Below are 26,973 nucleotides of genomic sequence, written 5' to 3'. Positions count from 1 at the left end.
TTATTTTTTGATATTTTACAAGCAAATGAATCAATTAACAAGGAAAAGAATCTGAGCATCAATCGATATCAATATAATCTCGTTGTACAGACTTCTCAGAAGAGTGGAGGCGGTTATAGCAGCACATTAATGCCCATGGCTTTGGGATGAGATGCTCAACAATCACACGCGTGTGTAATGTTTGGGTGTCCACATACTTTTGGCAATGTAGTGTATATTAGAAGGCATTTTTCCACAGTAAGCAGGAATTTATTTACTAATCATTCTACTTATTTGATGTGAAATTAAAACATGTTTTGAACAAGGCCATAGAGAGTCTGCAGACAGTCGTGACCACCCACATGGAAAATAGTCCTTTGCAACATTTGTATATGTTCTGCCTTTCACATATCAAGCTATATTTCTTATTCTCGACACCTTAAATAGAGCTCCGTCATATGAGTGAAAAGTTACATAAAGTTTATAGGTTAATGTTTAATGTTGTGAAAAAAAAACCAATAAACTGACAGATGTCGTCTGCACTGCACATAAACGTAAAACATAAACAAATCATGAAAGGCGCAGCTAATGTGACTTTAATTAAATCTGGTTGCACGGGTAAGCTTCTCCGACTGCACATGGAACATTATTATGTTGTCTTGTTTGTGGAGGAGCCAGACCCACTCGGACTTGTTGGCATTGTCGCTTTCTCACTTTCCAGCCTCCGTCAGACACTGTTTACTTTGCATATGTGACACGCGAGAAAAGAAACAGCCCTCTTTTGTGGAGCAAAGGGTGAGACGCAATTTCCAAAACATATAACTCTACCATCGCCTGCTTTTGCCCACCGTGGCGTCATCGGGAACGGCAGCCTAAAGCCACTGCTGTAATGCGACGGTCTTAAAACTCACTACACTGCTTCTGGTCTTTTTTTTCTAAGAAGTCCCACATTTTTGTCTGTATATAACTTTACGATACGATCTGAATCCAACATCAGTTTATGTCCTGTAAGTGGCTGGGATTCAAGCCCTCTTCATCATTAGACAGATGTCTGCCAATGCAAGAAAAAGATGTCTCTCTGCAAGGCTTAAAAGCAACAGTGTCGGTGGTTCACTTCAGTTTTCCAATCAAACCCTATTTCATGGAGGAGGGAATATTCCAGTGAACATAATAGCCAGAACCAGTTAGGCAGGATCTTTAAACTGGTAAGTATACTGGCAATCAGTGAGTGAAACATCTGCGTCATGATTGCGGGCTGAGAACAGGTAATGGTACGGTTGTACACCCTCAGCTTGTAATGGACAAAACTGAGCCTTTAATAGACAAAATGCAGCTTTCATTCCATGTGGGCCCCACGTCTTTCCAAGGATCCAGGATATCCAGACGTACACACAAGATATCCTGGTTCCTCTGGGTTTAATTCCACGTTCACATGGAGGAAAGCGAAACACATGTGGACGATTATATTAAATACGGGCGAAAAGACGAGGTGCCCCCCCCCCCCCATCCTTTCCCTCTACTCACACTGGTGACTTTGCGGTAGATCTGGGCGGCGTTTTGGCACTCGGAGTACGGGTACTCAGAGGTGGCCATCTCCAGGATGCACATTCCAAAGGCGTAGACGTCCACCGCCTCGTCGTACTTCTCCTCGTACATCTCTGGGGCCATGAACTCTGGTGTTCCTGTCAGGGTTCAGAGGCCAGCAGTTATTCTATTACTGCTACTGAATCAGTCAAAAGTCCAGTTTCAATGCAATTAATTAAATCTTTATGGACCTTGAAGAAAGATCTGGTCTTACTGTGCATACTAAGTTAAGCTGTTACCACCCATAAGATACTAGCACAAGCACACATTACATGGTTCCCAGTAAAAAAGACAATGGAAAACAAAAATAAACTTATTTTCTACATCACTGAGCACAACTCCTTTTTGTAAATGAATTAAGCGCACAGTGTTTGATTTGGACCTGGTGAATTAAACTCAACAAAAATCAAGTGTCCCTTTCAATAAGAATCAAGTACCAACAAGTCTTTACGCTGCTTCTCTTGGCATGAACTTGATGGGAAGGGCAAGTTCCCAATGAAATTAAAAGTTATTTGAGTAATGATGCCGCTTTTATAAATGCAGGCAGGAATTTAAACAGAGGCACCCATGGTTGCTTGTGTGCAGGAGAAAGAAGAAGGTGTTTTGCATGTTTGTGCCCATTTCCAAAGAGTTTTTAGGTAGTTATAGACGCAATTTGTTTCTGATATCAGTGGAAGGAGATGTTTTATCTTACCAATGACACTTTTAGCAAAAGAGGCACTTTTGAGAGTGGCCAGCCCCAGATCTCCTATCTTGACGGAGCCTGTGGGGCCAGTGATGAAGATGTTGTCGCACTTGAGGTCCCGGTGGATGATGGGAGGAGTGCGCGTGTGCAGGAAATGAAGCCCTTTGAGGATCTGACGACTCCAGCGCTGCAGCAGCTTCAGCTTCATCTCCTTGAACCTCTTCAAGTACCTAAAAATAAGACAGGAGGACAAGAGTAAACACCCCATTCTAAATCTATCAAGACACTGGAAGTACTTATTTATTAAACACTTGACAGCTAAGAGGAAGTTTCAAAGTGAGCTAGTTTCCAGAATTCTCTCCCAGAACATTTCATCCACAGTGGAGCTTTTCTTTGGTACTTATTCCTTTTATCATAACTTTAAAAGCAAAAGAAAAGCTGTCAAACATGACAAAAATGTCCTCTTCTATGGAAGATTTGAAAAAAGGATATCCGCCACTTGAGAAATGTAACACCTTCTGATAAAAAGAAAGAGAGCCAAAACTGCTTTTAGGTATTTCTGTCTGCAGTTTAAAGGGGAATTGGATGGAGAGACTCACGTTTTGAGCGTGCCCGAGGTCATGAGTTCAGTCACCAGGAGGATGCACTTGTGGCCTTTTACCGTCGACTTCCAGGAGTCGTGGAAGCGGACGATGTTCGGGTGCTGCAGGCCCTTCAGCATCTCCACCTCCTCACTGAAACGCTGTCGCTCGGCCTTCGTCAGCTTACGGGTCTGCAGAGAAAATCACACTGTTATGAGTGTGTTTACATGCACAGTAGTATCCTGGTTTTGATCAGATTTGGGATATTTACACACACAAAAAAAACAGGGTTATTCAGCTCCCTGTATACATGAATATAATCATATTGTCTGTGTGCAGGTGTGCCTGTGATTCTTCGACATCTGAACTGCTTATCATTTGCACTGATAAAGTTACCTCAGCAGTTGCGGATAAACCCAGTTTGGTTTGGATAAGTTAACATAAGACTTTGTTTCTGAATAAAAGGGTTTATCCAGGTTTGTAAAACTAGGATATGATGTTTACATGCATGAGTGGTATACTCCACAAATCTGATCTGAACAAACTCTATAAAAGTGTGAACGTAAACACTCCAGAACAGCTAATAAATGAACCTCGAGGTGAGACTGTTTTGGTCAGGAATGAACTCTGAAGCTAAACCTCTAATCTAATATGGACAACTGCACAACTGGACAAACTGCATCTGCTGATGAAGGTCATGTAATTCTATTGAAAGCTCCACAACTGTGACTAACTGGACCTTCAGGTGAGATTGTTGTGTCAACCATAAAAACGCACGTGTTGAGTCGTAGAGCTCCGGTCTTGTCAGGGTTATGTACGGTTACGTAAGGAGGTAGCAATAAACACAGCACGCAAATCCACAGGACCAATTTGATAAATCACTGTTGCTTTAACTAATGAGCTCGCTGCGGGACTGGAAACCACAGGTTCATCCATCTGGGTGACCCTCCGATTACATAATCTCATTTATTTTCCAAGAATGGGAGCTCCGACTTTACAAATTTAAGGAGGAGGTTTCCGAAATCCATGTAAAACTGAACCAAACACTGCAATCACGCTGGATGAACAAAGACATTTTTGTGCTTCCTCTTGGATGAATGGCCCAATTTAGCTGCTGCTGGAGTAACTCTGGCTGTGGTGGGTGGTTAGTGGAAAACTCCTGGGAGACTTCAGGACCATGAATCCTGCATTGAGGCAGATTTCTGGGAAAAATGTTATGCATATGTTTATGCTTACAATCAACTTGACCGCTGCTCTCTGTCCTGCCTCTCTTGCTTTTTTTCCCAGAAAGTGAGGAGGTGCTGCTGCTGCTAATGCTGCTAATGCTAAGCTGCCGCATCAACACAGGAGACAGACTGTCTAAAGACCCGCAAGACCTCTTTTACCTGCGTCAGTCACCTGTCAAACTGTCATATTACTCCAGTGACTCTAACGTGAGGCCCTTGGACTTCTGACCAAGTGGTTTGCTTTTAGGTCGATAGTGATCAGTTTATGATGCGAGTACAGGCCACAGCTTATTCCTCATATGTAAGACTTCTGTCAGAACCAAAAAGAGAAAACAGATTGAGTTAAAGTAAGGTTTAAAATGTCACCATGTCTCAAAAAGGGCTATTAGAGCATACAAATGAACGTCTATCTTCTGAATAAGTCAGTTCAACTTTAATCTATTCTTCATATACTCAGTCTCATTCTAAAGACACACATTGAGGTTTATTCCTTCTATAGATCCTGAAAAACACACGCAACATGACACAAATGAATGAATGTCCGGGTGTGTGTGCAGTTTGTGGATGAGCCCGGGTGAGTGAGTCAGTGGGTTTATGGGTTGCATCTGGATATTTATGTATCTAAGCGCGACAACATCAGACCCCTGCGTAGCGAGCTTTGTCTCCTGTGGATAGTCGCCTGCTTGCAGCTCACAGAGTCGGTGTAACATGCATTATTTAGCTGTGGCATGCAGCCGAGCCACTAGAAGACCGTGACCGCTTCCAAAACCGCAGGATTTACTACAGCTTGGCATGCTGGATGGCATGATTGCAAAACAGTAAAATGCAAAATGCAGACGTTTGGCAACTTCAGAGGGAAAAACTGAAATCCTGCTGTTGCAAAATGTGAGCTGTTGAACAAACTGCAGTTGATAGTGGGTGATTTTATTTCATGTGAATCATCAAAACGTGTCCTCGATCCAAACCACCAAACTGAGAAATTGTTCATTTAAAATGTCAAAAAAAAGACAGAGTGGAGAGTCAAATGTAGTGGAAAATTAAGTACAGATGGAAATAACAAGAGCACAAGTATGAGCTGTGATAATAATGCGATGCTGTCATCTCATTGCATTGTTATTGGTGCTGGCTAATTTCAGGGTAACGACGCCTCCTCCCAGTAAACACACGCACTTAAGCTGTGACTAATAGCAGAAATAAAAATCAGCCATACAGTAATTTCAAGCTTCAGTTTGAGAGACTGTTTTCACATCTCGACTGTCGCCAGTTCATCAGAGAAAAGTCTAATAAACATGATTATTTCTTTCATTAGTGCAGATAACTATAATGTGTTTCAATTAGACTTAACGATATCTATATTTAGTCAGAAGCCTTCTGCCATTTCCCAAAGAAGGACTCCTCTGTCGACAGCTGTGCAAGGCTTCTATCTAACTTTTCCATGGGATATTTGACTGCATCTATCTGCCCCCACCTCCCCCTCTTTGAAAAATGAGGCCAAAAAACATTGCACAACACTGGAGAAAGCGATGCAGGGGGGGGAGCCACAAAAACAAACTCCATTTTGGAAAAAGACAAGCGGGTCATATCCATAAAAACAGTCTAGATTCAGAGGTGTGTGAATGAGCCTCGGATAAAAGTTTTCTTATACCGTCGTCTCTTCCAGTTGGATGTTTTATTCTTAGCTGCTGGGAGGTGTGGTGTGTGTGTGTGTGTGTGTGTGTGTGTGTGTGTGTGTGTGTGTGTGTGTGTGTGTGTGTGTGTGTGTGTGTTGAGTTGGGGGTCTGCAATAGCTGGGGTTGGAAATACTTGGGCTTGGTGCCACATAAGTGGAGTTACATAAGCAGTGTTGACGGTAGAGGAGCCACTGGTATTAAGAAATCCCTGTCAGCGCCCCTATTATGACAACCAGGACATGGACACGACATGTCAGACGACATTTGCACCGAACCAGGTGGTGTGTACGCCGCGGCTTAATACGGCAATGAGCGGTTTGCACTGTCCTGATGTCACACTCGAGCAGATAAGTCCGACCAGGATTTGAGTAACATCCAGACGGTGCGGACAGACTGCGGTATCTGTAGGAATCTTGACTAAATACGGAGAGAAAAGTAGGGCAAGTGAAAAAGTGGATTCAGTCATACTACTTATAGCCTGCTGGGACGTGAAGCAGGGGATTCAATGCATGTTTTCATACCCATGTCTTAAATATTTGGATCTGCATTCAAAATGATGTTAAGTATAGTGCTGAAATGATTCGTGAATGAATGGTTTACTCAACAATTTAGATATTTGATTATTTATTTAAGGCTGGCTTTATTATACATTTCTCTTTATTGGCAACAAATCTGAGACTTAACTCTTTAAAAACAGGTCACAAATATGTAGTTTCATTTAAAAAGAAATCAGCCCTTGAAAGCAGTTGTTAATGGGACGAAGGCAGACGGAGACTATTTTAATAAGAACAATTTTTTGTGTAATTACAGCAATAATCAAATTCCTCTGGCATACTTTTTCCATCCTCTTGACCTCAGTTTGAACCCTTTTAAGATACTAAAAGGTAAGCCTTCCCTCTTCTTCCTGTCATTAACTTATTATTGAAAGTGCTGTTAACAGGCCATAACTCCTGTGCTCCAGATGCTGACAGTGAGGATCCCCGCAGATAAAGACCAGAGATCACAGAGACCTTTTGATGACAGAGTAGGCGGGAGAGAACCTGCACGGCTTCAGAGGCGGTGACGACTGACTCGCCAAGCTCTGGGATTGAGGTCAAAGGCAACAAGAAAGAAAAAAAAACCCAGCCTGACCTCACGCCTCTAAGACTGACATACCCCGTCTTGACTGACACTCGCTTTGTATAAACACGCACGTAGGCACTTACACTGGCACAGTGTTGCATTTAGAGGTTTGCAGGTGAGAACTGAGGCGGCAGTGTGCTCTTTCCAAGGAAAACCTGACATGTTCTGTAAATGGAGCGGGCAGAGGGAGGTTAGCCATTAATCTCATAAGGATTGAGGACTCAAACCAGCCTCTGACTGCTGCTCTCACACCGACCGCCTGACCTGACGTGTGGCGCCCGGCTAATTACCTGCACGAGTCAAAGAGACCTGGATGCAGGATTACACTATCTCTCGTGTATTTCAGTAGTGAGTGTGGCCTGTCGAGCACGTCCTTTTCCGTCAGGTTTAAATACTTTTTCTAGACTGATACTGGATTTTTGAGGCAGATACCGATATTGATATTTGGGAGTTTAAAAAAGCTGATAACAATATATTGGCCGAGAGTAATTTTGTTTTTAAACATAAACAAAATAATCTTGACACGGATCCCTTAGATTTCTTTATCTATTCAAAAATATACACTTGTGTGGTACATTTTACAGTTGAAAAATCATCTACTCTGCCATATTTGTACTGCTATTTCTTGTTACTTATCGGCCGATAAACCCTGTTAAAAGGGCTTTTTTGGGGGGAAGTTTTTCCTTATTTGAATCGAGGGTCTAAGGACTAAGGAGTGTGTTGTATGCTGTACAGATTGTAAAGCCCCCTAATGTAAACTGTGATTTGTGAAATTAGGGTTACAGATATATCTGCAATGAGCTTATCGATTTATCGGTCTAGCTCTAATATATCTGCACAACTACAAGGCCGTCCTCTGAACGGTACACTCACACTGTTTTGTTTGAGAGCTGGGAGATCTTGTATCTTTAGTCTGTTTACTTTGTTATTCCCAACATCTCTTAACCTGTCTGGTGTTTGCTTTTAGTGACTCACTCAAAACCTCTGCCTCCTATAAACGTCTCTGCGCTCACTGTATAGCTCTCCTTTAATAATCCTCTTGCCTTTCAAGCTGAGCTTTGCATTGCGCAATGACACTAACCGGTAACTTCTCCTTGCACGCTACCCACCTGATTCCTTCTCATTTATAAGCACTGTCTTCTGTTTTGCTTCTTTTATGGCCGCTTGTGATTATGGAAAGGACAAAGACTTATTCTACACTTGCTTGTAGGTGTCCATTACTGCAATGGCTGATATGTCAGCACAGTAAATATCAATATGTAAGATGTTTAGGGAATTACCCAGGCAGATCACAGGCTGTAATTTATCAGTAATTCATGGACAATGCCCCCTTTGTGACTTTAACACTAAACATGAATGGTGTGTATGCAACAGTTTGACCTGTGGCGCTTTTCAGCAGACCTCTTTGCCGTCTCAGGTCAAAGTTAAATGGTGATGAGAGGATATTCTTGCTCCTTGTGATGGCATTTGAAGGGAAGAGTGTGAATGGAACAAACACTTTGTAGTCTGCAGCAAACCCATCAAACCACAGAAAGATCACAAGACGCCTGGAGGACACAGGACGAGCTTAGTCTTCGAGTCAACATGATGACTTGGAAGTCAGGAAAGGGGTGAAAAGAGCTTAGTCATGGGTCCGAATGATGGCCAAGGTTTAAACAATCAATCAATCAGCAATTTGAAGTACTAAAATAAAACAAATAGAAAGTTTCTGAAAAGCTAAAGCTGTAATTGGAGCTAATATACCAGTTCACCCCGACTGATGTGAAAAGCCTACTTTATGGAGCAATTCAACAAATGTGTCACATGAGATTCTTCCATAAATAAACAGCATATATTTAGCTGTTCCTGCATCCTTCACACTGAGGGCCATTACTGAAAATTGTGCATTTGGTACGATGTCACAGAGGACATAACAGCCGGTCGTGTTCCCTCACAGTTACGTCTTCTGCTGCTATAAAGGGCCGAGGCGAACCAGTGGGCTCTTAAACCTGATTAAACTGAGTCAACTGTTCAGGCGACTGTGGCAGCCACAAACAAGAATCCATCTTTACAACAGAGAGTTACCACTACTGAAATATGTGACTGTAAATGAGTTCACGTCTTTTGCTTTTTGGGGGTTACACTTATCTAAAAATAAAAATAAAAATGATTTATCTGGTACTGTTTGACTTTGGATTCTGTTCTTGACCTCCTAAGAAAGAGTCTGGGGGTCACAGCAGCCACATATTATATGCTATAACATGAAACCCAACATGAAACATAAAACTCTAATATTTCAACTGCTTCACAATTACCTCTGACATTTTTAGTGGCAGCATTGTAGTACACAGATTCTCTCTCATCATTAACTCACAATCTGATTACAAGAATTACAACAGCTGTAATTATCTTCAAATTTTTAATTTTCATCATCCGGGGTGCCGTTAACAGACTGCAGGCCTCAACAAGTTCATGACAATACACATCTGACAAGCTTTAAAGGTATGTCCCTCTTGGGCTTACTTCTTAGAACTTATGGCGCCAAAAAAGACATGAGTCAAACAGTATTTGCACATACTTGTTTTTATAGATTGTTTAAGCCTACTTGGGTGTCACAATAGGTGGGTTTTGCCAAAAACGTTAAAGGAGAATAAGAGTACCAGAAGGTCTCGGCCAGTGGTTCCCAAATGTTTTGTCTTCCAGATTGTTTAATTTCGATAATTGTCTTCAGGAAAAGAAGTATAACTAGAAGAAATAGTGGTACCGCTTCATAGAAAGGCTTATAAATGTGACTACTGTAATTTGGGTTGTCAGGATGTGAAATAACGGTTTGGCTGGTATTCAGCAGTTATAAATGTTGGTAAACTATTAATAAATGCTTATGGCAATAGGACATAAAAACAGCAGTTACAAATGTTAGTAAGTCAAGATTAAGTTTTTTCAGTAATCCATCAGGTCTGTAGTTGTACTGTAGGTGTCATGCTAGAGGAGGATAAACATCAACCAAAGGGATTTTTCAAAACCTGGCAACCCAAAAGTTGTTCTTATAAATGGCTTATAAGTGAATTGTAAAGTATTTGTAAATGAATCATTAACAAACGGCTGGGAGCCACTGGTCGAGACAATTATAAGTATATAACAAAGCAGTCACTGTTTGAACTGTCCAGATGCTGAGAGCTCCACACATCTGGCACTGCAAGCCGGACGATATGCTAAGCTTTGTTTGGGTCTTTGACTGAGATCTGACCAGGAGAGCGTTAGAGCGAAGCCTGTTGAAGTTGTTATGCCTCCAGGCTCAGAAACAGACAGCAAGCCGAGAAGGTGATCACATCTCCGGGGCAGTTTTGTCTTTTTCAATATTCTTTTTATAAAGCTGATAAACATCCTTGAATATCACTTGAAATACTTCAAATTCCACAAACTATCTGGAAAGAATCGCCACATCTTTTTATTGACTTTATAATCAAGAAAATATTTGTTTTGTAATGATGTTTTCGGGAAAGTCAAACAAAAAAGAAACATTTAACTGAAACATGAAGCAAGCTGTTTATTTGTACTCCACTTCAGCTCTGGTGCGGGAGGGGTGCAGCCGCGTAGTATTACACCGACAAACAAGGATGTGCTATCAAGTGCCGCTGGCAACCAGGACCGGATATAGTTTACGAAGTGATGGTATGCGAGTGGTGACCTTGTCACAGGAAGGCAACAACGTGAAAGTTTTATGAATGCTCGACTGGTTCCTCAACTCTGTCCAATAAAGACTCAAAATGACGAATATTTGGAGAGCATGAATGTGAGCTCTGACTTTAGAAACCGGCAGAGGTTTAAGATAAATGTGAACTAAGACGGCACAGGTCACATCTGGGAGGAACACAAATTAAGGTTTTCTGTTGACTGAGAAAACACATTACAGTGTTTGTTGATGGGTACTGCGAGGTGCCGGACCCCAAACAGGTTCTGTACACCAACGACCGATTCATCCCAGGACTCACGTGGCAACTTAGAGCACATTTACACTCCTGACACCTCCGTCCTGCATGCTCCGACACACATGGTCAGTTCAGAAATGACCAGAGGTTACCCCGCGGGGCAGTCTTTTCCCTTACCAACTATGGCTTCAGAGCCCCAACAGCTATTAAAACTTGAGATCTTTGGTTTGTTTAGGAAGCAGGACTCGGGCCTCTCCAGGGCCCAAACTGCAGGCTGACCACGTGTTTTCCCCTAAAGGAACGGCAGTACAGTCACACGCTGTCGATACTAAAAACACTGTGCAGAGTGTGTGATGTTGGACTGTCCTCCGCATAAGTTGACAATCGTCAGAGAAACGTGGTGAAATATTTGATAACAAATTAATCGTTTAAATCATTCATCAAACAAGCTGATTCCAGTGTCTTAATATGAGGATCATTGTAATTAGATATATGTTTGGGTTTATGGACTTCACTAATTTCTGATAATCTGTTGACAAAATTAGTTTGAGCATTGTTGGAGGGAGACTGAGAATTAAGAATTTCATTGACTGCTTCACTGTAATTGTTGTGCATATGACAATAAAAAATAACTTGAACTTCATTTAAATCAATTAATTGATCGAATAAGTGACAGATTCAATCGATATAGTTGCAGCCCCATCGTGGTCCTTGATCAAACTGTGAGATGAGTTCAGTGATTTAAAACTATAACAGTGTCTGAACATCTACAGACCAACCAATCAGAATACGGCGTGAAATGATGCAAGATACATTGACTGACTTAATTTACTGGTTTATCTAACGGAGAGAGTGTACATTAATTGAAACTGCAGTAAATGCGTCGGAGTGAAGATTAAAATAAAAGTTATTGAAAATAGCTTAAAAGCATACAGAGAAATATAATAAAAAGCAAATATTAATGTTAGTAAAGACATCATACAGTCTATGACACAATTAATCTGACACAGATTGCGACCAAGCTTTTTTTAGTGTCATCTCGCACAGTTTGACATGCAATTAACCTGCAAGATTGCTGTTATCACACTGCGTGCAGAGGCCGTCAGCGTGTCATCTTTATGAAGGATAGTTTTAAAATGCACTGATAGAACGAGGATTAAGAGTCTAATCTGAGAGTTTAGGACCAGTAGAGGAGAGAAACACATGAGCATCCAGGACATAGACAGATTCTTCTAGAGGAATCGATACTGATGTTATTTTGAAAGGGGAAAATAACAAGCTTTCCATTGAGCTCCGTCTGACAAACACGAAGCAGAGCTGGTGATTGTATAAAATATGGGTCACAGTCAGAATACTGTTACTGGAAGCTGGAAAACATTAAACAATCCTGGATCACTTGAATCGATCTACAGGGGGATCCCAATGAAAGAGGAGACAGAGCCTTTGCCAACAGCACACTTGTGTACGTAAAAGTACAATAGCTAAGTCATTACATCTGGCAGACGGAGAACCAGTGCCTAATCTGCTTTTTCCACTTAGTGTTCCCAGTCTGTGGCTGGCAGAGCTGCATGTAACTCCAGTGGAGAAGCTTTGTGCTGCCGACAGATGAAAAATAATGACTATGATAAGTGGCAGATGAAGATTATGATCGTTTTAATAACATCTTTACGTATCCTCTGTTATGACTTCACAGAATATTCTGGATGTTTGTTGAGGCCTTAAACATAACAGAAAAACAAACAGAGTCAGATTACTGTGTTTGTATGTCTGACTAACATCCGCTTATCTGAGACATTGTGTTTAACTTTCTATTAATCAAAACTTACAGAAGCTTGCTCAAGCTGTTGTAAACGCATTATTGTATTAATGTTCATAAACTGAATAATAAGTGTTTAACTAATATGTGGCCTACATCTGAACACCTTCAGTGACAATAATACCGAAAAAACAGGAGCATTTTACTACTTTTTATAGATTTGCTTACTGCATGTGTACTAAACATAATTTAATAAAGTAAGTACACTACTAACAAACTACTTAGCATGGAAAAAAATGTAGTCCTAGATTAAATACACTAATAAACTAGAATTTAAGCTTGTAAGACAACAAGAACGGCCTTCAACAACACTGATTCTTTGATTCTTTGACACGTAGATTTCTCTGTGTGGTTTTTACCATCCAGCCATCTACTTTCTGGACCCTCTTATCCTGTTAGGGGTCTCTGAGCAGGGCTGCAGACTCCCCCTGCATGGATTAGGTGAGAGACAGGATACAGTCACCAGGCTATCATAGGGCTAAAACACCTACGAGCAACTTAGTTTCCAATAGAAACTCACAAACACACCAAACGGCCCCGGGCCCCTGAACACGCAGCCGCCATGCTGCCCCGGCTTGTATCTAACAGCATCCACCCTAACATACTATCAACAGCAGCCAATGAGACACTGTTATCTAGTTTCACTCTGAGTGCATACTGTATGATACAGACAGGCTGTATCTTGCAGGGCAATCACCAAATGAGTGCACATTTAGTACAGTACAAGTTTTATAGGTGACACAGTGCGGCCTTCCTCTCAGGACTGTGCAGAGCTAACGCAAATAAACAAACAGCCCTCACGTCAAAGTGACGCGCTGCCATGTGCAAATGTAGGCTATCATTGTGGGCCTCCTTCGCTTTCTCCTCAGAGAACATTGGCAGGCCCTGATAAGCTGGATCTCGCTGCACCGAGGGCCCTGCGAGGAAAGACGGTGTTGATGTTGGCTACAGTAGAACTGATAGGAAGCCCACTGCTTGTGTTATGTCACCGCACACTAGCCACATTCAGATAAAGGTTACACAGCCAGGCTTGTATGAGGCCCAGGCGAGCATGAGAGAGAGAGAGAGGCTAACAGAGATCTAGGGTTTGTGCCAAACTAGATTTATGTTTTGTTGTTTAACCTCATAACTCAGAACACAAACTGTGCGGATGTAATAGCAATAGTCAGTAGCAAGACGTTAGTAAGGTTTTACAGCTTTCCTTTAATCTGCTGCTATTATATGAGCTTTAAAACTCTGAGCTGAAACGTAAACAGTGCCCACTTTCACTACAGTAATGGTTCCAACTCTTACTACCGCAGGGGTGATGTAAAACTCCCACCCCCACCCCCCGTCTCATTTGTCCTTAGGTAACTCTGTTTCCTGGAGACGAGTGACTTTTAAACATACAGTTGATCTGAAACTAACAATTCTTTTATTACAGATTAATCTGTCGATGATTTTCTTTTACGATTCATCAAATGTTTAGTACATAAAAAGGTCAGAAAATAGTGAAAAATGCTTGTCATAAGTTTCCAAAGTCTTTGCAAATTGCTTGTTTTGTTCGACTAACAGTCCAAAAGCAAAGATACAAAAACATACATTCACATATGAAACACCAGGACCAATAGAGAGACTGGAACCAGTGAATGTTTGACATTTCTGCTTGATGAAGTAACTGAAAGCAATTAATCAGTTATCACAACTGTTCTGCCATTAGCCATCAATTTAATGACTTCATTAACTTGACTGTTGTGCGATTATTACATAGGTGTGTCTTGGTGGTTAAAGCACTAATGCAGACAGACAAAGCTGAAATGATGACAAGAGCTAACTGCTGACACAGTTTTGTTAACAAAATGTCGAATAATTCCTTTAAATGCTCTCTAAACAAGAACTATACCTGAATACAACACAATCTGAAAGTGGCATAATTATGATTTCAATCAGGAACTTCTACATCTGAATAACACGATTACAAATCAAAACATATTAAGGTCCGATGACGGTTCGTTCGACCGTTAATAAAACGTACTTTTACTGAATCTTGTTTACGTCACACAAGTGATCCTTTGATACTGATCACTTCTACATTAGAGTTTTAACTGATACTGTATGTATGCTAGACTTGATTCTGTAGTTAAAAGCACCAAACATACCAAACAGCACTAAGAACAACTGGTTAATAATAGCCAGATATCAGTAGAGAGTTTAATGTGTTGCAGGAAAAAGTACTCATTAGCCAAAACAAACTTGTTATGTCATTATCATCAGAAAACTGCCTCTCCGTCTGTATTTATGCGTCCAAGGAATTGGCTAATTGTTCTGGGTTCTGCCGTGTTTGTAGATCGATCTGGCATTAAACATGGCTCTCAGAAACACTGAGGAAAACACATGTGGCATGGTGAAGATGTTAAGACAGAGCAGGATTAAAGAATGTGCGTTAGGTTTGAAAAAGAAACATGGGAGTATAAAAGTGTCCGAGTGTCTGCTGCAGGCTGGAGGAAACTGCTGGAAGCTGCCCTTGAATAAGATCAGGTATTGTGCAACCAGTGCCCTTTAAAAGGGGCTCACCAAAAAGTACATGTGCCTCAGTGCACTCATGCACTCATTGCTATCAGTTACTAAGTAGCTCACTGTTGCATTCACGGTTAGCTGAAGCTTCGGGACTGATCGGCATTTCATATTTATTTGCAGTTTTGTGCAAGCAGCAATAACAGTGACATACAGTGGCACACACAGCAGGTCATAAACTCCTTTTGCCTCCGTGTAGATGAATGGAAGAGGGAGGGGACCACACAATGGCTCATCCATTTTTTATCACCTCTACATTTCCTCCAAAGCCCAGTTTATGTTGCCTATATGGCACCTGAGTCACCCGTGAGCCTGTGTGTGTGTGTGTGGGGGGGGGGGTTGCTAGGTAGCTGCCACCTGGGAAGTTTTTCCTTTTGTCTCGCTTCTTTTAGAAACAGCTCTAAACTTACAGCCACGTGTCAAAGTTCTTGATAAATGAATCCACTACACTACAGCAATTACTATAAAATGCATGATAAAATTGGCCCGATACTCAGATACTTCCTATCTGAAGTGATGATAAATTGGAGATGACTGGAACCAGACTATTTGATCACCATTAGAATCTATTTTTTTTTACACAACACAAGAGAAGACAGCAACAGTAACAACGACAAAGAAAAAAATAAACAAAGGAAAACATTTGGACTGTGTAATAAATTTGGACAAGGAGAGTTTCTTCTGTCAGTAGTTTTTGTCTAAAGACTAAAGAGTAAAAATGGTTTGTATCCACAAGGCATGTGTAGAGTAGATAAGGAAGGACGCAGAGGGATGCAGAGCTCATGGCTGCCGACCAAAATGTCTAGATTTTTGTCCAAAGCCAAAGGGCGTGGAAATAATCTTCTATTGAGGGCAACTGGATTTTTGAGGTTGATACTGAAATATTATACTGAGTTTATTTTCTCACATTTTGATAAGGGCCCCTTAAATTATCTTATTAGACGTTTTAAAGTTGAAAAAATAAACTTGTCAGTGTTTAAAAATGACCTAAAACATATAATTTCTGTACTTACATTTCCTGTTTTATCTAGCCTACATATAAGCTGGTGCTGGCATATCTGTGATAAACTGAAATTAGCTGATAATATTGTCCATGCCGATATATTGCAGTATGACAATATGTGCATGTGTTAATGGGAATATAAATATATGCACACATCCACAAGACGTTGAAGTAAAAAAGAATGTAATAGACAAGCAGCTGCACCCTGAGTGTATTTAGTGTTCATAACCCAAAACTAGTCTTCTTCAGGCATTAGACATGTTATATATTGTGTTAATATCGGCCAGTTGGTAGAGATTATGAGCCCTGTCTTGTATTTTATTCTGTCCTGGCTGAGCTTCGGGTGTTGCATGTCATGGGAGAATCTAAATGTATTGTTTACTTTTTGTGTGCCGGCACAAAACGTTCCTGTGGACACCGCCCAGACAGACCTGTGTTCAATGTAACAACACTGACAATATACTGTACACAGGAGAATACAGGAGAGCGTCTCAGTACAGATTACGACTAATTCAAATGATGATCTGCGTATAAGTGGGAATCAGATAAAGCAGATGTTTGACCCCCCCCCCCCCCCTCACAATCTGAACAGCTGTTGCTAACTGCCTGCAGATTACAGCTCAGGCTCTGTAATACATAGTTCACAGAGCTTAAGGCATTTCTACCTGCCTTGTAATGACGCACCTTCAGCTGCTGCTCCGTCAACATTACGGGAGTGATTGTGTTTAGCCACCAACAGCCAGCTTTTGTGTTCATTCAAGCAATCAAGGACACATGTGGAGGACGGGGGGGGGGGATTTCAGTTAAGAAATGCGGCTGCAGCCGAGTCGGTGTCTTTGAGGTTAACTTCTCACAACAGTAACCATATCAACAATGGCCACCTTTAAGCTTATTAGGAGCGATTAAGGAGCTTAACTGGGCCCATGTCTCCAGTAAAGAGATGAAATAGCATGCTTGTTTCTAATATGGCCCCTGGCCAAACAGCCGCAGCGCAGTGTGTCGCACTTTTCACTCCACAGAAGTTAAAAGAGCTTTAAAAGTCAGACCACAATTATTGATGGACCCCCCTCCTCTTGCGTTTGACTTGAGGGTGTGAAACATCCACCACTGTGGTGGCGTAACAATGCAGGTAAAGAGACATCTGTGCCTCTCTAAGAGCCTGGGACTGACTCTGCTTCTACCTCCCCCAAACAGACACCTGTTGTGTGAACTGACAGGTGGGCTCTCGAGGCAGACGTCCCAACCTGCTGGTGCTGGAGCTTGAGCCTTGGGGGAAGATTCACTTCACCCTGTATAATCCCTGACTGTGTGTGCGCCGGTGCCTCCTGCAGAGCTTAAATGCAAGACAAAGACTACCTCTGTGCATCGTTTATTGCGCAAAGGGAGAAGGGGGCTTTCATGTGCAGCAAAACAACTTCCAATAACTTTAAGATCGGACTGATAGAGAATAAAAGAGATTGCCAGTGGCTATGTAGTCCAATGTCAGTGGCACAGAGTTTAACTTGAGGTTTAGAGGGTAAGAGGGCACAACTTCGCACCTAAGAAGGCTTATAAGGCTGCCAGACACTGATACCAATGCACGTCACACACAACAGCAAATGTTAAGAGTGGACTTAAAGCTTAAATCTTTAAATCCTCCGCTGTGCTATCAAACCATGTAGGCAAGATAAGTGGCAGCTGTTACCCAGGCTGTTTGGGCCTGCATGCCAAACACTGTGGCATTAAAAAAAAAGGAGTGACATCGCTATATGTTTTCATCAGACTGGACAGACAATACATGCTACATATGAGCATAAACCCCCTCGCCAAACTTCTTAGTCCAAACTCACAGAGTGGAAACAGTTCAAAGCATTATTATCACACACATACTGATGGTAGATCATCAGAGCTGAATATAAATCATCTATTGCCTCTCGGTTGCTCTTGGTTTGCACGTGAGGAGGTTCAGAGAGCCAGCCTTGGTGTCACCGGTTGTTAATGAAAACAGAGATTAGAGGGGATCATGGCAGGCAGAGTGGTTCAGTTGGAGCTGACTGCTGACAGGATGACCTGGGTTACCATGAACGGGCCGACACAGCCCAACTCAAGGTCAACAAGGAATAATATTCAGCAGATTAGCTGCTTCACATCAACTCTGATGGCCTGAGTGGGGGATTAGAGCTGAGAGGGGCAGGAAAGCAGGGAAAGTATCAGCCACCTGAGAGGCTTGTTGCAGGGGGAGAGAAAGGAGGGTGCACTGCAGTTGGTCCAGGGTGAACTTTGGCGTGATTTACATGAAGGGAATTCATTTTATTCTGTATTTATCATTGCTTTTATCCGCAATAACAATAACACTATTCCACATTTTAAACTAATTAAATGTGATCGACTTTTCCATCCAAACTGGCAACTTAAAGTTTTGGTCCACAGTGAAATATAAGCCGTCCTACCTGTAGCTCACACCAGGCCACCTCCACTGTTGTCTCTGTGTCCAGTCCTTTATAGACCGTCTTGAAAGATCCCCTTCCGATCTCTATGTTGAATTTGAGGTATCTTCCATCGGGCGAGGTGGCCACGGCCTCGGTCTCCAGGTCGTCTTTCTCCTCCTGCTCCCACTGAGTGTTAAACGTGATGCGAGACAAGCTCTTGTGCTGTTTATTCTGAAGTTCATTTTCAGACTCCGAGCTCGCGTCCTGAGCACCGGATCTCGGGACTGGGTCCCAGTTCCCACTGAGAGACCCGGCGTCGGGCAGCTGGCTGCAGGGGGGCGTGTTGGAGCTGGTGCCCGGGCTGGAAACTGGGGAGGGCGACGGCGGAGAGTCGTCGGTTTTTTCATCCTCTGCTCTGGACTCTGGCAATGTTAGAATATTCTCGGCGGACCAGGACAAGGCTTTGGAGAGGACGCCGCTGTAAAGAGACGAATCAATGTCCATACTGATCTTTTGCAGCCCATAAGAGTTTCTCCGTGCGCCCAAACCGCGCGTCCTCAGCACGGATGGGACCCGGGATAAGCAGTCGTCGGTCATATCCACAGAGAGGCCCGGGAAACCGCGTCCTGGTATCTCAACCTGTGCGTGTGACATTGTAGCCGGTTCAACGCCTTCTTGATTGAGAGCCTACATGTGGAAATGACGTTAGGACAATAGAGCACCGTTACTTTATGTTCCGAGTTACTTTTCCATGATGTCAATGAAGTCAGTGGCTTTAAACAAAGGCTGACCACAAAATAACAGGTTTAACATGAAGTACACCTATAAATAGTATCTGCGCTGCCATTACCTTTAGATATAATCCACTTTAGAAATGCCTTCTAAATGTGTTTAAAAAAACACAGAAAAGTAAGAAAAATGTACTCACTCATCACAGCTGCTGCGTGAAAACAATTCATAAACGCATTGCGCTCATACACGCAGAATAACGCATATTTCTTATCAAATAATCCGAGTTGTTCTCTTCTCTTCTCTTTACAAAGTCCTCAGCCATAACCTCCAGTGAAAGGACGGGGCTGCCTATATCAACAGAGCTGCGGAGGGCTGTGCGTCCTGAGCGCTCCGAGTGCGCGCTCCCAACTCCGCCCCTCGCAGCTTTGACGCGCTAATAAGAGACGATCCAGAGGGAGGAAATGCTGCAAACTGAGGCTCTTTATAACCCACATTTTATTACAATGTTTTTCTTCTCAGTTGTAATTCCTTGCGGTGTCCGAAAACACCTGTGGAATATGTTTAAAATCTAAATTGTTGGGTTGAGTCGCATGAGATGTCATGGAAATGAAGTGTTTCAGAGTGGATCCATAAACTTGTGTTGTTCTTTTTGACGTTTCCTTGTGTGGATTACCTGGACAGGTGCCAGACGTGGTCCAGCAGGACATGGTGTCCCCTCTTCTAATTGGTCCGTCATTAACCAGCACACCTTCGCTAGTGTCTCTGAGTTAAGATAACTGATGAGTCATTTCACTACAGACTTCTGTCAGTCAGTCATGTAATCAGCCTGAACGAGAGAGAGAGAAGTGCAACCCAGAGGGAGGAGGGTGGCTGCAGTGCGCGGGGCTAACCTGCAGGGGGAGCCACACCGCGGAGAGTTGCTGCTGCTGAAACAAGACACTGTCATCAGCCAAGGCCACACTGGGCCCCACCTGTCCCACAAGAGCGCGCGCACGCACGCACGCACGCACGCACGCACACACCACACACACACACACACACACACACACACACACACACACACACACACACACACACACAGGATTCCCCGGAGCTGTATCATCCCCCGCGCGCAGGGACACGCAGCACGTGATGTGAGTGGACCAGCCACTCTGCAGTCATTCAGTACAGCTGTAGGCAGAAAGTAGAGCACAACATCTCCATCACTGTGGTTCCACTCTGCACGTCTGCACCCCGTGAGGTGCTGTTCACGTTATCATTCATGCTTTTTCCCCCCCACACGATTCAAGACCTCAAGACATTTTAAAAAGGAACAAAAAAACAAGCACATTTAGCAAATTTCTAATTTATTTTCCTACAGGATATGAAAAAGGAGGCTGAATATTGACAGAGAGAGAGAGAGAGAGAGAGAGAGGGGATAACAGGAGTGTCACAGTAGCTACTGCACAATAATAGGATGACAGCAATCTGTACATAAAGTCCTCTATTATTACACTCAGCCGAGTCGAGCCAGGACTGGTGGTCCGGGTCTCTGAGGTGTTCCTCTTCTGGAAGCATTTATTCTCAAAATAAAAAGTCCCCCCTGGTGTTGTGGGATTTCTTCTTTGGGATGTCTGGTTGGAACAGAGGAACAACAGCCGAGCTAAAAGGTCCAGAGCTAATTATACCGAGGACACTTGTTAAAGATCGGGATAAAACTAGTCGTATTTACAATAAAGAAAGAGTAAAGTTACAGCTGGTGGGGAGAGATTCCCCCAAGAGTATTCAGACATGATAGGGTTTACCCTGAAAAGACTCATTGCATGTTTAAATGGCAACAGATGTTACCCCTGACAACGTTAAACACAGTGGCACCTCAAATGTTAGGAAATAATATTGGTTCTCTTTCGATAAGAAAAGGCCTTGAACAACAACAGTTGCAGGACCAGCATCCTCTGGGCCGGGTACTGAGGTGCACATTGTGTAGCCTTAGATGGCTAACTCTCAACAATTGCCTGTAAGGTTGAGTATGAGGCCTCCCAGACAGAGTGTGTGTGTGATTCCAGCACCGTTTCAGAAGAATTTGACCCCCTTTCCATCATCCATGGTGATGATCTCTGCTTTGCCATCTGTCTGTAAAGCCTGCAACGAGCGCAGCAGCATCCACTCCTCTAAACCGTGGAACTCTGCAGAAACAGATTGAAGTTATTATCAATAAGAATAATAAACTATCTATACAGCACTTTTTAAAACAAAGTTACAAGGAAAGTCAAGACATTTCAGAGCTACAATTAAAGAAATAAGGCCAAAAAAAAACAAATAAAATTAATTCAAACTGCAACATATTAGTGGTGCCATACCTTCACCTTCTGTGTCATCACCATTGGACAACTCGTACAGTGTAAACACAGAGTTGACCATCCCGCATTTGGAAACCTAAAATGTGAAGAGAGCAGAAAAATAGTCACTGAGGAAAAACAGCCAACATCAGGTGTTAGAGAGAAGGTGTTATTCTTTATACTGGAGGGACGAGATCTGGAGCACGCGGCTATAAATAGAGCACTTAATAAGGTGCAGCAACTTAAGTTTGGACAAACTCTGCAGCCACTCTGGTGTTTATACTGCTTATATATCTACTGCAGTTCTGTCTGACAGTCATGTTCTAAATGTGTTCATTTAAATTGATTTTAAACTGAATGCTACGTTACACTATGAATGATGTAAAAGTGAATATATCTATATAATATTTACATAATGACCCTGGAAATGTCAAAGCTTAGACTTGGTGGTTTTTTTCCAGTAGGTTTGGTCAAGTTTGCTGGACATTTCTACCATTTATCCATTTCTTTAGTAGTTTATTGATTATTGTGACAATAAATGTACAAAAGATCAGCTTTGCACCAATTTGTAACCCCATTTGTGTGTTTTATGTTCCTCCTAAGCACAAATATGTGGATATAGGATATAGTTTCTTTTCCTAATTTCTATTTTTTTTCAAATTAGCTGAGCTTCTCAGTCTTTCCACGTACCCACTGGCAACTGAAGAAGTCCACGCGTTGTCTGCCTTCTGCTGTTGATTGTAAAGAAGTATTAGTCTATTTGTTTTTATGCATGTTGCACCTGCTGAAGCGTCAATAGCCTTTTAATTTACAGCGTTTTTAATTAACTGAGTTTTTTTTACTGTATGTGCTCTTACATTTTTACATTTATATCTCGTAGTCTGTTGTATAATTTACTGTTAATCTTATTTACTGCATCGTCAGACATTAGTGTGCTCGAGTGGTTGTGTTGGTCAGGTGAAGTCTGATGAGACTGGCGCTTCAGAGTATTTTAATGTAATGAACTTTCCATATTTAGGATTTTAATGCATTTCAGTTGTAGTCCATTTGTGGATTTCATAGGTCAGCAATTTCCATGATACTGCTTCAGATGAGGCTTTATTTTAGAAGTATTACTTTTATATTTATATTATAGTAGTGTTGTGTGTCAGTTTTGGACAAAGGGCTCTTTTCCTTGCAGCCTGAATGTGTCAGTATTTGACAAATAGTCGACTGTGCTGTAGTGGAAACTGTTTTATTTAGACTCAATGAGGGTGGTTTCTGTTTTAGTTGGACTTTGGATTGGAATTATTTGTCTCAGTGATACTTTCCCTGTCTGAAGTCTTTGTCCTGCACACGTGTACATGTAAAAACCTGATTAAAAACCTTGTTACGTGTTCTCCAGGAGAAATGTAGCCGGCCCAGTCCCTCGTTTATATGACATTTAAGAAATCAGGTTGCTGCAGAAAGCCGACTGTAACCCAGTTATTCAAATACATGTGCAGAGTGCTTATCTTTTGTATGTATATATCATATAAAAAGGCTGTATCAGAGTACACTCACTCTGTGATTATCTCACAGGCTTGAACAACATAACAAAAATATTGTAATACTGAACAACATGCTCTGACAGCAGCAAACAACCCTGTTTTTAAATTTCCCTCTTCTTTATTTGAACATTTTCTTCTTTCCGTTTCTCCTTAATCAGCCCCACAACTGTACAGAAATGTACAGTTTCACAGAGAGTACAGTGTGTGTCTGCAGTTTGATGACTCACCCACTGGTATATTAACTTGCCCCATTCCTCCGGTCGTCTCCACATGACTAAACACCGAGACTTGTTTTTGTCCAACCACTCGAGGTTGCCTGAGGTCAGACAACACAATGATAAAAAAAATGTTTACTGCTGTTGAAATGAAATGAGATATCTTAATCTCAAAACTGTGCAGACATCTAGACAGAACAAAACTTACCTTTTTTCCTCAATTCCTCAAACACAACTTGAATTGCTTCCATTGACAGTTTCCCTGAAATTCAGTTAAGGGCAACAAAGAAAGGAACAAAACGTACAGGAATGCAATCAATGTCTTGACGCTAGTCTGAATTTCAAAAACATCTCATCATGCTTTCAGCACATAAACGTACAAATAAAGAAAATATTTGCACTTCTATAACACTGTTTAACAGGCAAGGGAAAGTTTAAAAAAAAAAAGGATCAAAATGGTTGCAGCAGAATCAGATATATCGTCTTTTTTATCCCACACATTCCTTGTCAAAACCTGCTACCTACATTACCCACAATGCAACCGGACCGCTGACTGTTTGGTCAGAGATTCAGGTGTGTTATGCTAACGTAGCTGAGGAGCGGGCTACACATCTTTCTAACTCCACATCCCCAGATTCCCTTTCATCCTCTAGTCTTCAGACCTAACCCATGTTACCTCAAGTGACATCACTTGGTTGCCAGTAACATCTGTGACATCACCTGAGGCAATTTATCAGGCCTCACTCAGCTCCCTCTGGAGCCACAAGAGGCCCTATACAACTTTTTTTCCACACTGTTTGCAGTTGTACTCTCCAATAGTTCCCCTCTAACAGCAGTAACTCCAGGAAAAATGTGTTCAGTGATCACGTTGATGTGACTACACTTCCTGCGGTGGAACTTATTCTCACCAAAATCAAGTGGAGAGCTTCAAAATGAAGTGACTTCAAATTGAATTCAACAGCAGCCGTGTGGAAAGCAGCTAGCGAGGCGGCATTGCACTAAAAAGGTTTAAAACGCTGATTGTAAACATAAATATCATGTGGGTAAAGTGTAATTTTATATCCTAATAAAGATGGAAGCCTATAAACCCTAGACAAGCAATCCAAATCAAACAATATGGATTTGAAACTGGTGTTTTAGAGTAAACCCTTCATTTAGAGGATCTTGGACCAAGCTGTATACTGTACGGTAAAGTGCTGGACTCGACTGAGCCACAGGTGGACTGTCAGGATACGTTCTATCTTCCTGTTGTTGAACACGGGGCTTTCCTGAGCCTCCATGACGTCCAGCGTGTAGAGCTTGTGATGCCGGCAGTAAGACAGAGCCAGGGAGCACCACGCCGCCAGCTGTTTCTGTCTCGTATCAACATTGGGCTGTAGCCTGTCCACAAGGAGAGGAGCAAAATGTGTGAAGCAAAATCACCACAAGACAAGATGTAGTTTATTTCATTTCATTTTATACTTTTTTGTTTTTGCACGATCAGGTCCCATGATGGGTTGAATTTGTATCTTTTGGTTTTCTTTTTTGTGTTTATGTGTATGTTGTCTATGACAGAATAAAACCAAGCCAGACCAAGCAGCTCATATTCCTGTGGTGTTGGCTCGGGTAATATGACCATATATATCAACAGATGATACTGTGAGAACTTGACTGGTATGCACAGAGCCGTGACCTCAACAATCCAACACCTTTTGGATTAACTGGAACACCAACTGTGAGCCAGACCTTCTAACCCATCATCAGTGCTGGACTTCACTTCCCTCAATCCCAGCAGCCTGGTTCAAAAATATAGCGGAAAGTCTTCCTGGAAGAGTGGAGGCTGTTACAGCAACATATTGATGAGCATGGTTTGGGAACGAGATGTTCAACAATCACCTCATTCCTCAAAGTACTAAGGAGACTACCCCAAACCACGAAAATCAGCCCCAGATCACATGGACCGAAAGTATAGTGTATGTTTCGTAATGTCAGGGAGGATAGGATCTTAGGAGAACCACAGAATGCCAATGAAATAGTGCCTAAAACAGGCCACTACATTATGTTCTGTTTGAGCCCCGTTCACTTATCTTGTGACAATTTACACAGAATAATCAGCATTTCTGAAGGAAAAGAGACGGCAGCAGATAAAAGTCAACACACTTATCACACGTTAGCAGGGATTTATAACACTGGCCACTGGCGTTTCTACTGAAACTTTAACACTTCTGTGAAGAACACTTCTCAACAGTCACAGTCATTTAAAATGGTTGCCAGTGTGCATTAATTAACAGCACGACGCTCACTGTTAAAAATCAAGATGTTCCTTGTATTTGCTTGGTATCAGTTAGATTTGTTTAACAATACTTTCAGCACTGAGCTCTTCTTTGTATTGTGTTAAACTAAAATCTGTGATCCTGGAGGATCAACTACAGAAAAAAGGCCAACGTAGCTCCAAATACTGTCAGGTGAGATATGTCAGCGCTCTTCAGACACACCTATACACTAACTGGCCACCAGTTTCTGCTGTCTTTGCTAGTTGTGACCCTATATAAATACTAAGGGTTGACAGTTCTTTAACAGCTAGCAAATTAAATTAGGGACCCTATTTATATCTGTAGGGTCACACATTTTGGTAACAGCTATAAAAACACAGCGTGTGAGCATGTTAAAAAAAAACAGTGGCATTATATAGCTGAGATTCAAAACCAGGTCACAGGATCTGATGGGTCACTGAATTTGCTGTAACACTGGTTGATAGTTGGTGGACATGTAAGTATCATATTAGTGTTTTGGTAGCCAACAGCTTAAGTTGAGGCAGTGTTGGCTATCAAAACAGGTAGCTAGAGCTAACAGCTCGACTCGCTCTCTAAACTTGCACACATCACCGTAAATTAACCAGATGTTGATGTGTATAAATATTCACCTTTACGAGTCGCTGAATGAAAACAAGTGGAGCTGTTACATAAACTTTAGAAAGCCAGTAGGTGTGTGTGTGTGTGTGTGTGTACATCCACTTCCCTAGCAATCTGTTTTGTTTAGCCAGTTAGCCCGGCTAACATGATGTTAGCTCGCAAATCAACACGTTTCGATTCAATAACATGTGAACAACAGAGGCCGATAACAAGCGTTAGTTCATTTTTAAAGCTCTCGTTTAAATATCGTTCAGGAAAAGTTGACTCACGTAAAAAACGGTGGAAAATTGTATTGCCAGGGCCACTCAAAACTCATTGCAGTTGATGCGGTGCTCACAGCTGACAGCTTCCGGAAGCGCGTCCAACCTCTCAAATGGTTCCGACTAACAACACAGATTTACCGAAAGACAAAAGACAAAAAAAAAAAAAAAATATATATATATATATATATATATATGTATATATATATATATTTGAAAAATAAATTATTTAAAACATAAAAAATGAATACAAAAATGTTTTAAAAAATACGTAAAAACTTGAAAATGTAATACAACTTGTTTATATGGAGCCTATGTTACATACACATTTACTTGACTACTGTACTTTTAGAGGTACTTGCGCTTTACTTGAAGTTTAAAGTTTTAGTACATTTGTCATCAGGCATAAAAACAATACAGTGAAAGATCTGAATATATTCAAATAAAGTGCATATAGCAGAGTACAAAGGAACAATAAAACAAACAGGCTAGT

The 26,973-nt window shown here is 41.7% G+C and overlaps 2 protein-coding genes across 3 annotated transcripts in view; both read right to left on the bottom strand.

The window, feature by feature from the left end:
• wnk4a (WNK lysine deficient protein kinase 4a) overlaps positions 1 to 19,189 on the bottom strand; it is a 40,402-nt gene extending 21,213 nt beyond the window's left edge. For both annotated transcript variants that reach the window (XM_070926713.1, XM_070926714.1), the window contains exons 1-4: positions 18,557 to 19,189; positions 2,848 to 3,020; positions 2,258 to 2,478; positions 1,504 to 1,661 (exon numbers count right to left, since the gene is read on the bottom strand). In XM_070926713.1, coding sequence (XP_070782814.1) covers positions 1,504 to 1,661; positions 2,258 to 2,478; positions 2,848 to 3,020; positions 18,557 to 19,189 — 1,185 coding nt within the window. The remainder of the gene's footprint in view (positions 1 to 1,503; positions 1,662 to 2,257; positions 2,479 to 2,847; positions 3,021 to 18,556) is intronic.
• A 1,433-nt stretch (positions 19,190 to 20,622) lies between these two features.
• vps25 (vacuolar protein sorting 25 homolog) lies at positions 20,623 to 26,573 on the bottom strand. Its single transcript, XM_070927251.1, has 6 exons — positions 26,490 to 26,573; positions 24,564 to 24,709; positions 23,538 to 23,591; positions 23,342 to 23,430; positions 21,607 to 21,682; positions 20,623 to 21,432 (listed from the first exon to the last, which is right to left on the bottom strand). The coding sequence occupies exons 1-6, from the start codon at positions 26,534 to 26,536 to the stop codon at positions 21,320 to 21,322; spliced, it is 525 nt and encodes a 174-aa protein (XP_070783352.1). The 5' UTR covers positions 26,537 to 26,573; the 3' UTR covers positions 20,623 to 21,319.
• Between the last annotated feature and the right edge of the window lie 400 nt (positions 26,574 to 26,973).

This window comes from Enoplosus armatus, chromosome 20, assembly GCF_043641665.1.
Source record: "Enoplosus armatus isolate fEnoArm2 chromosome 20, fEnoArm2.hap1, whole genome shotgun sequence".
Lineage (NCBI taxonomy): Eukaryota > Metazoa > Chordata > Actinopteri > Centrarchiformes > Enoplosidae > Enoplosus > Enoplosus armatus.
This window is presented reverse-complemented; position numbering and strand designations above follow the sequence as displayed.

Coding starts and splice junctions, on each gene's coding strand:
- vps25 (XM_070927251.1), bottom strand. CDS start 26,536: ATGAGTTTTGAGTGGCCCTGGCAATACAATTTTCCACCGTTTTTTAC. Junction 24,710..26,489: donor AATTTTCCACCGTTTTTTAC/GTGAGTCAACTT, acceptor CCTTGTGGACAG/GCTACAGCCCAATGTTGATA. Junction 21,433..21,606: donor TGATGACACAGAAGGTGAAG/GTATGGCACCAC, acceptor CTGTTTCTGCAG/AGTTCCACGGTTTAGAGGAG.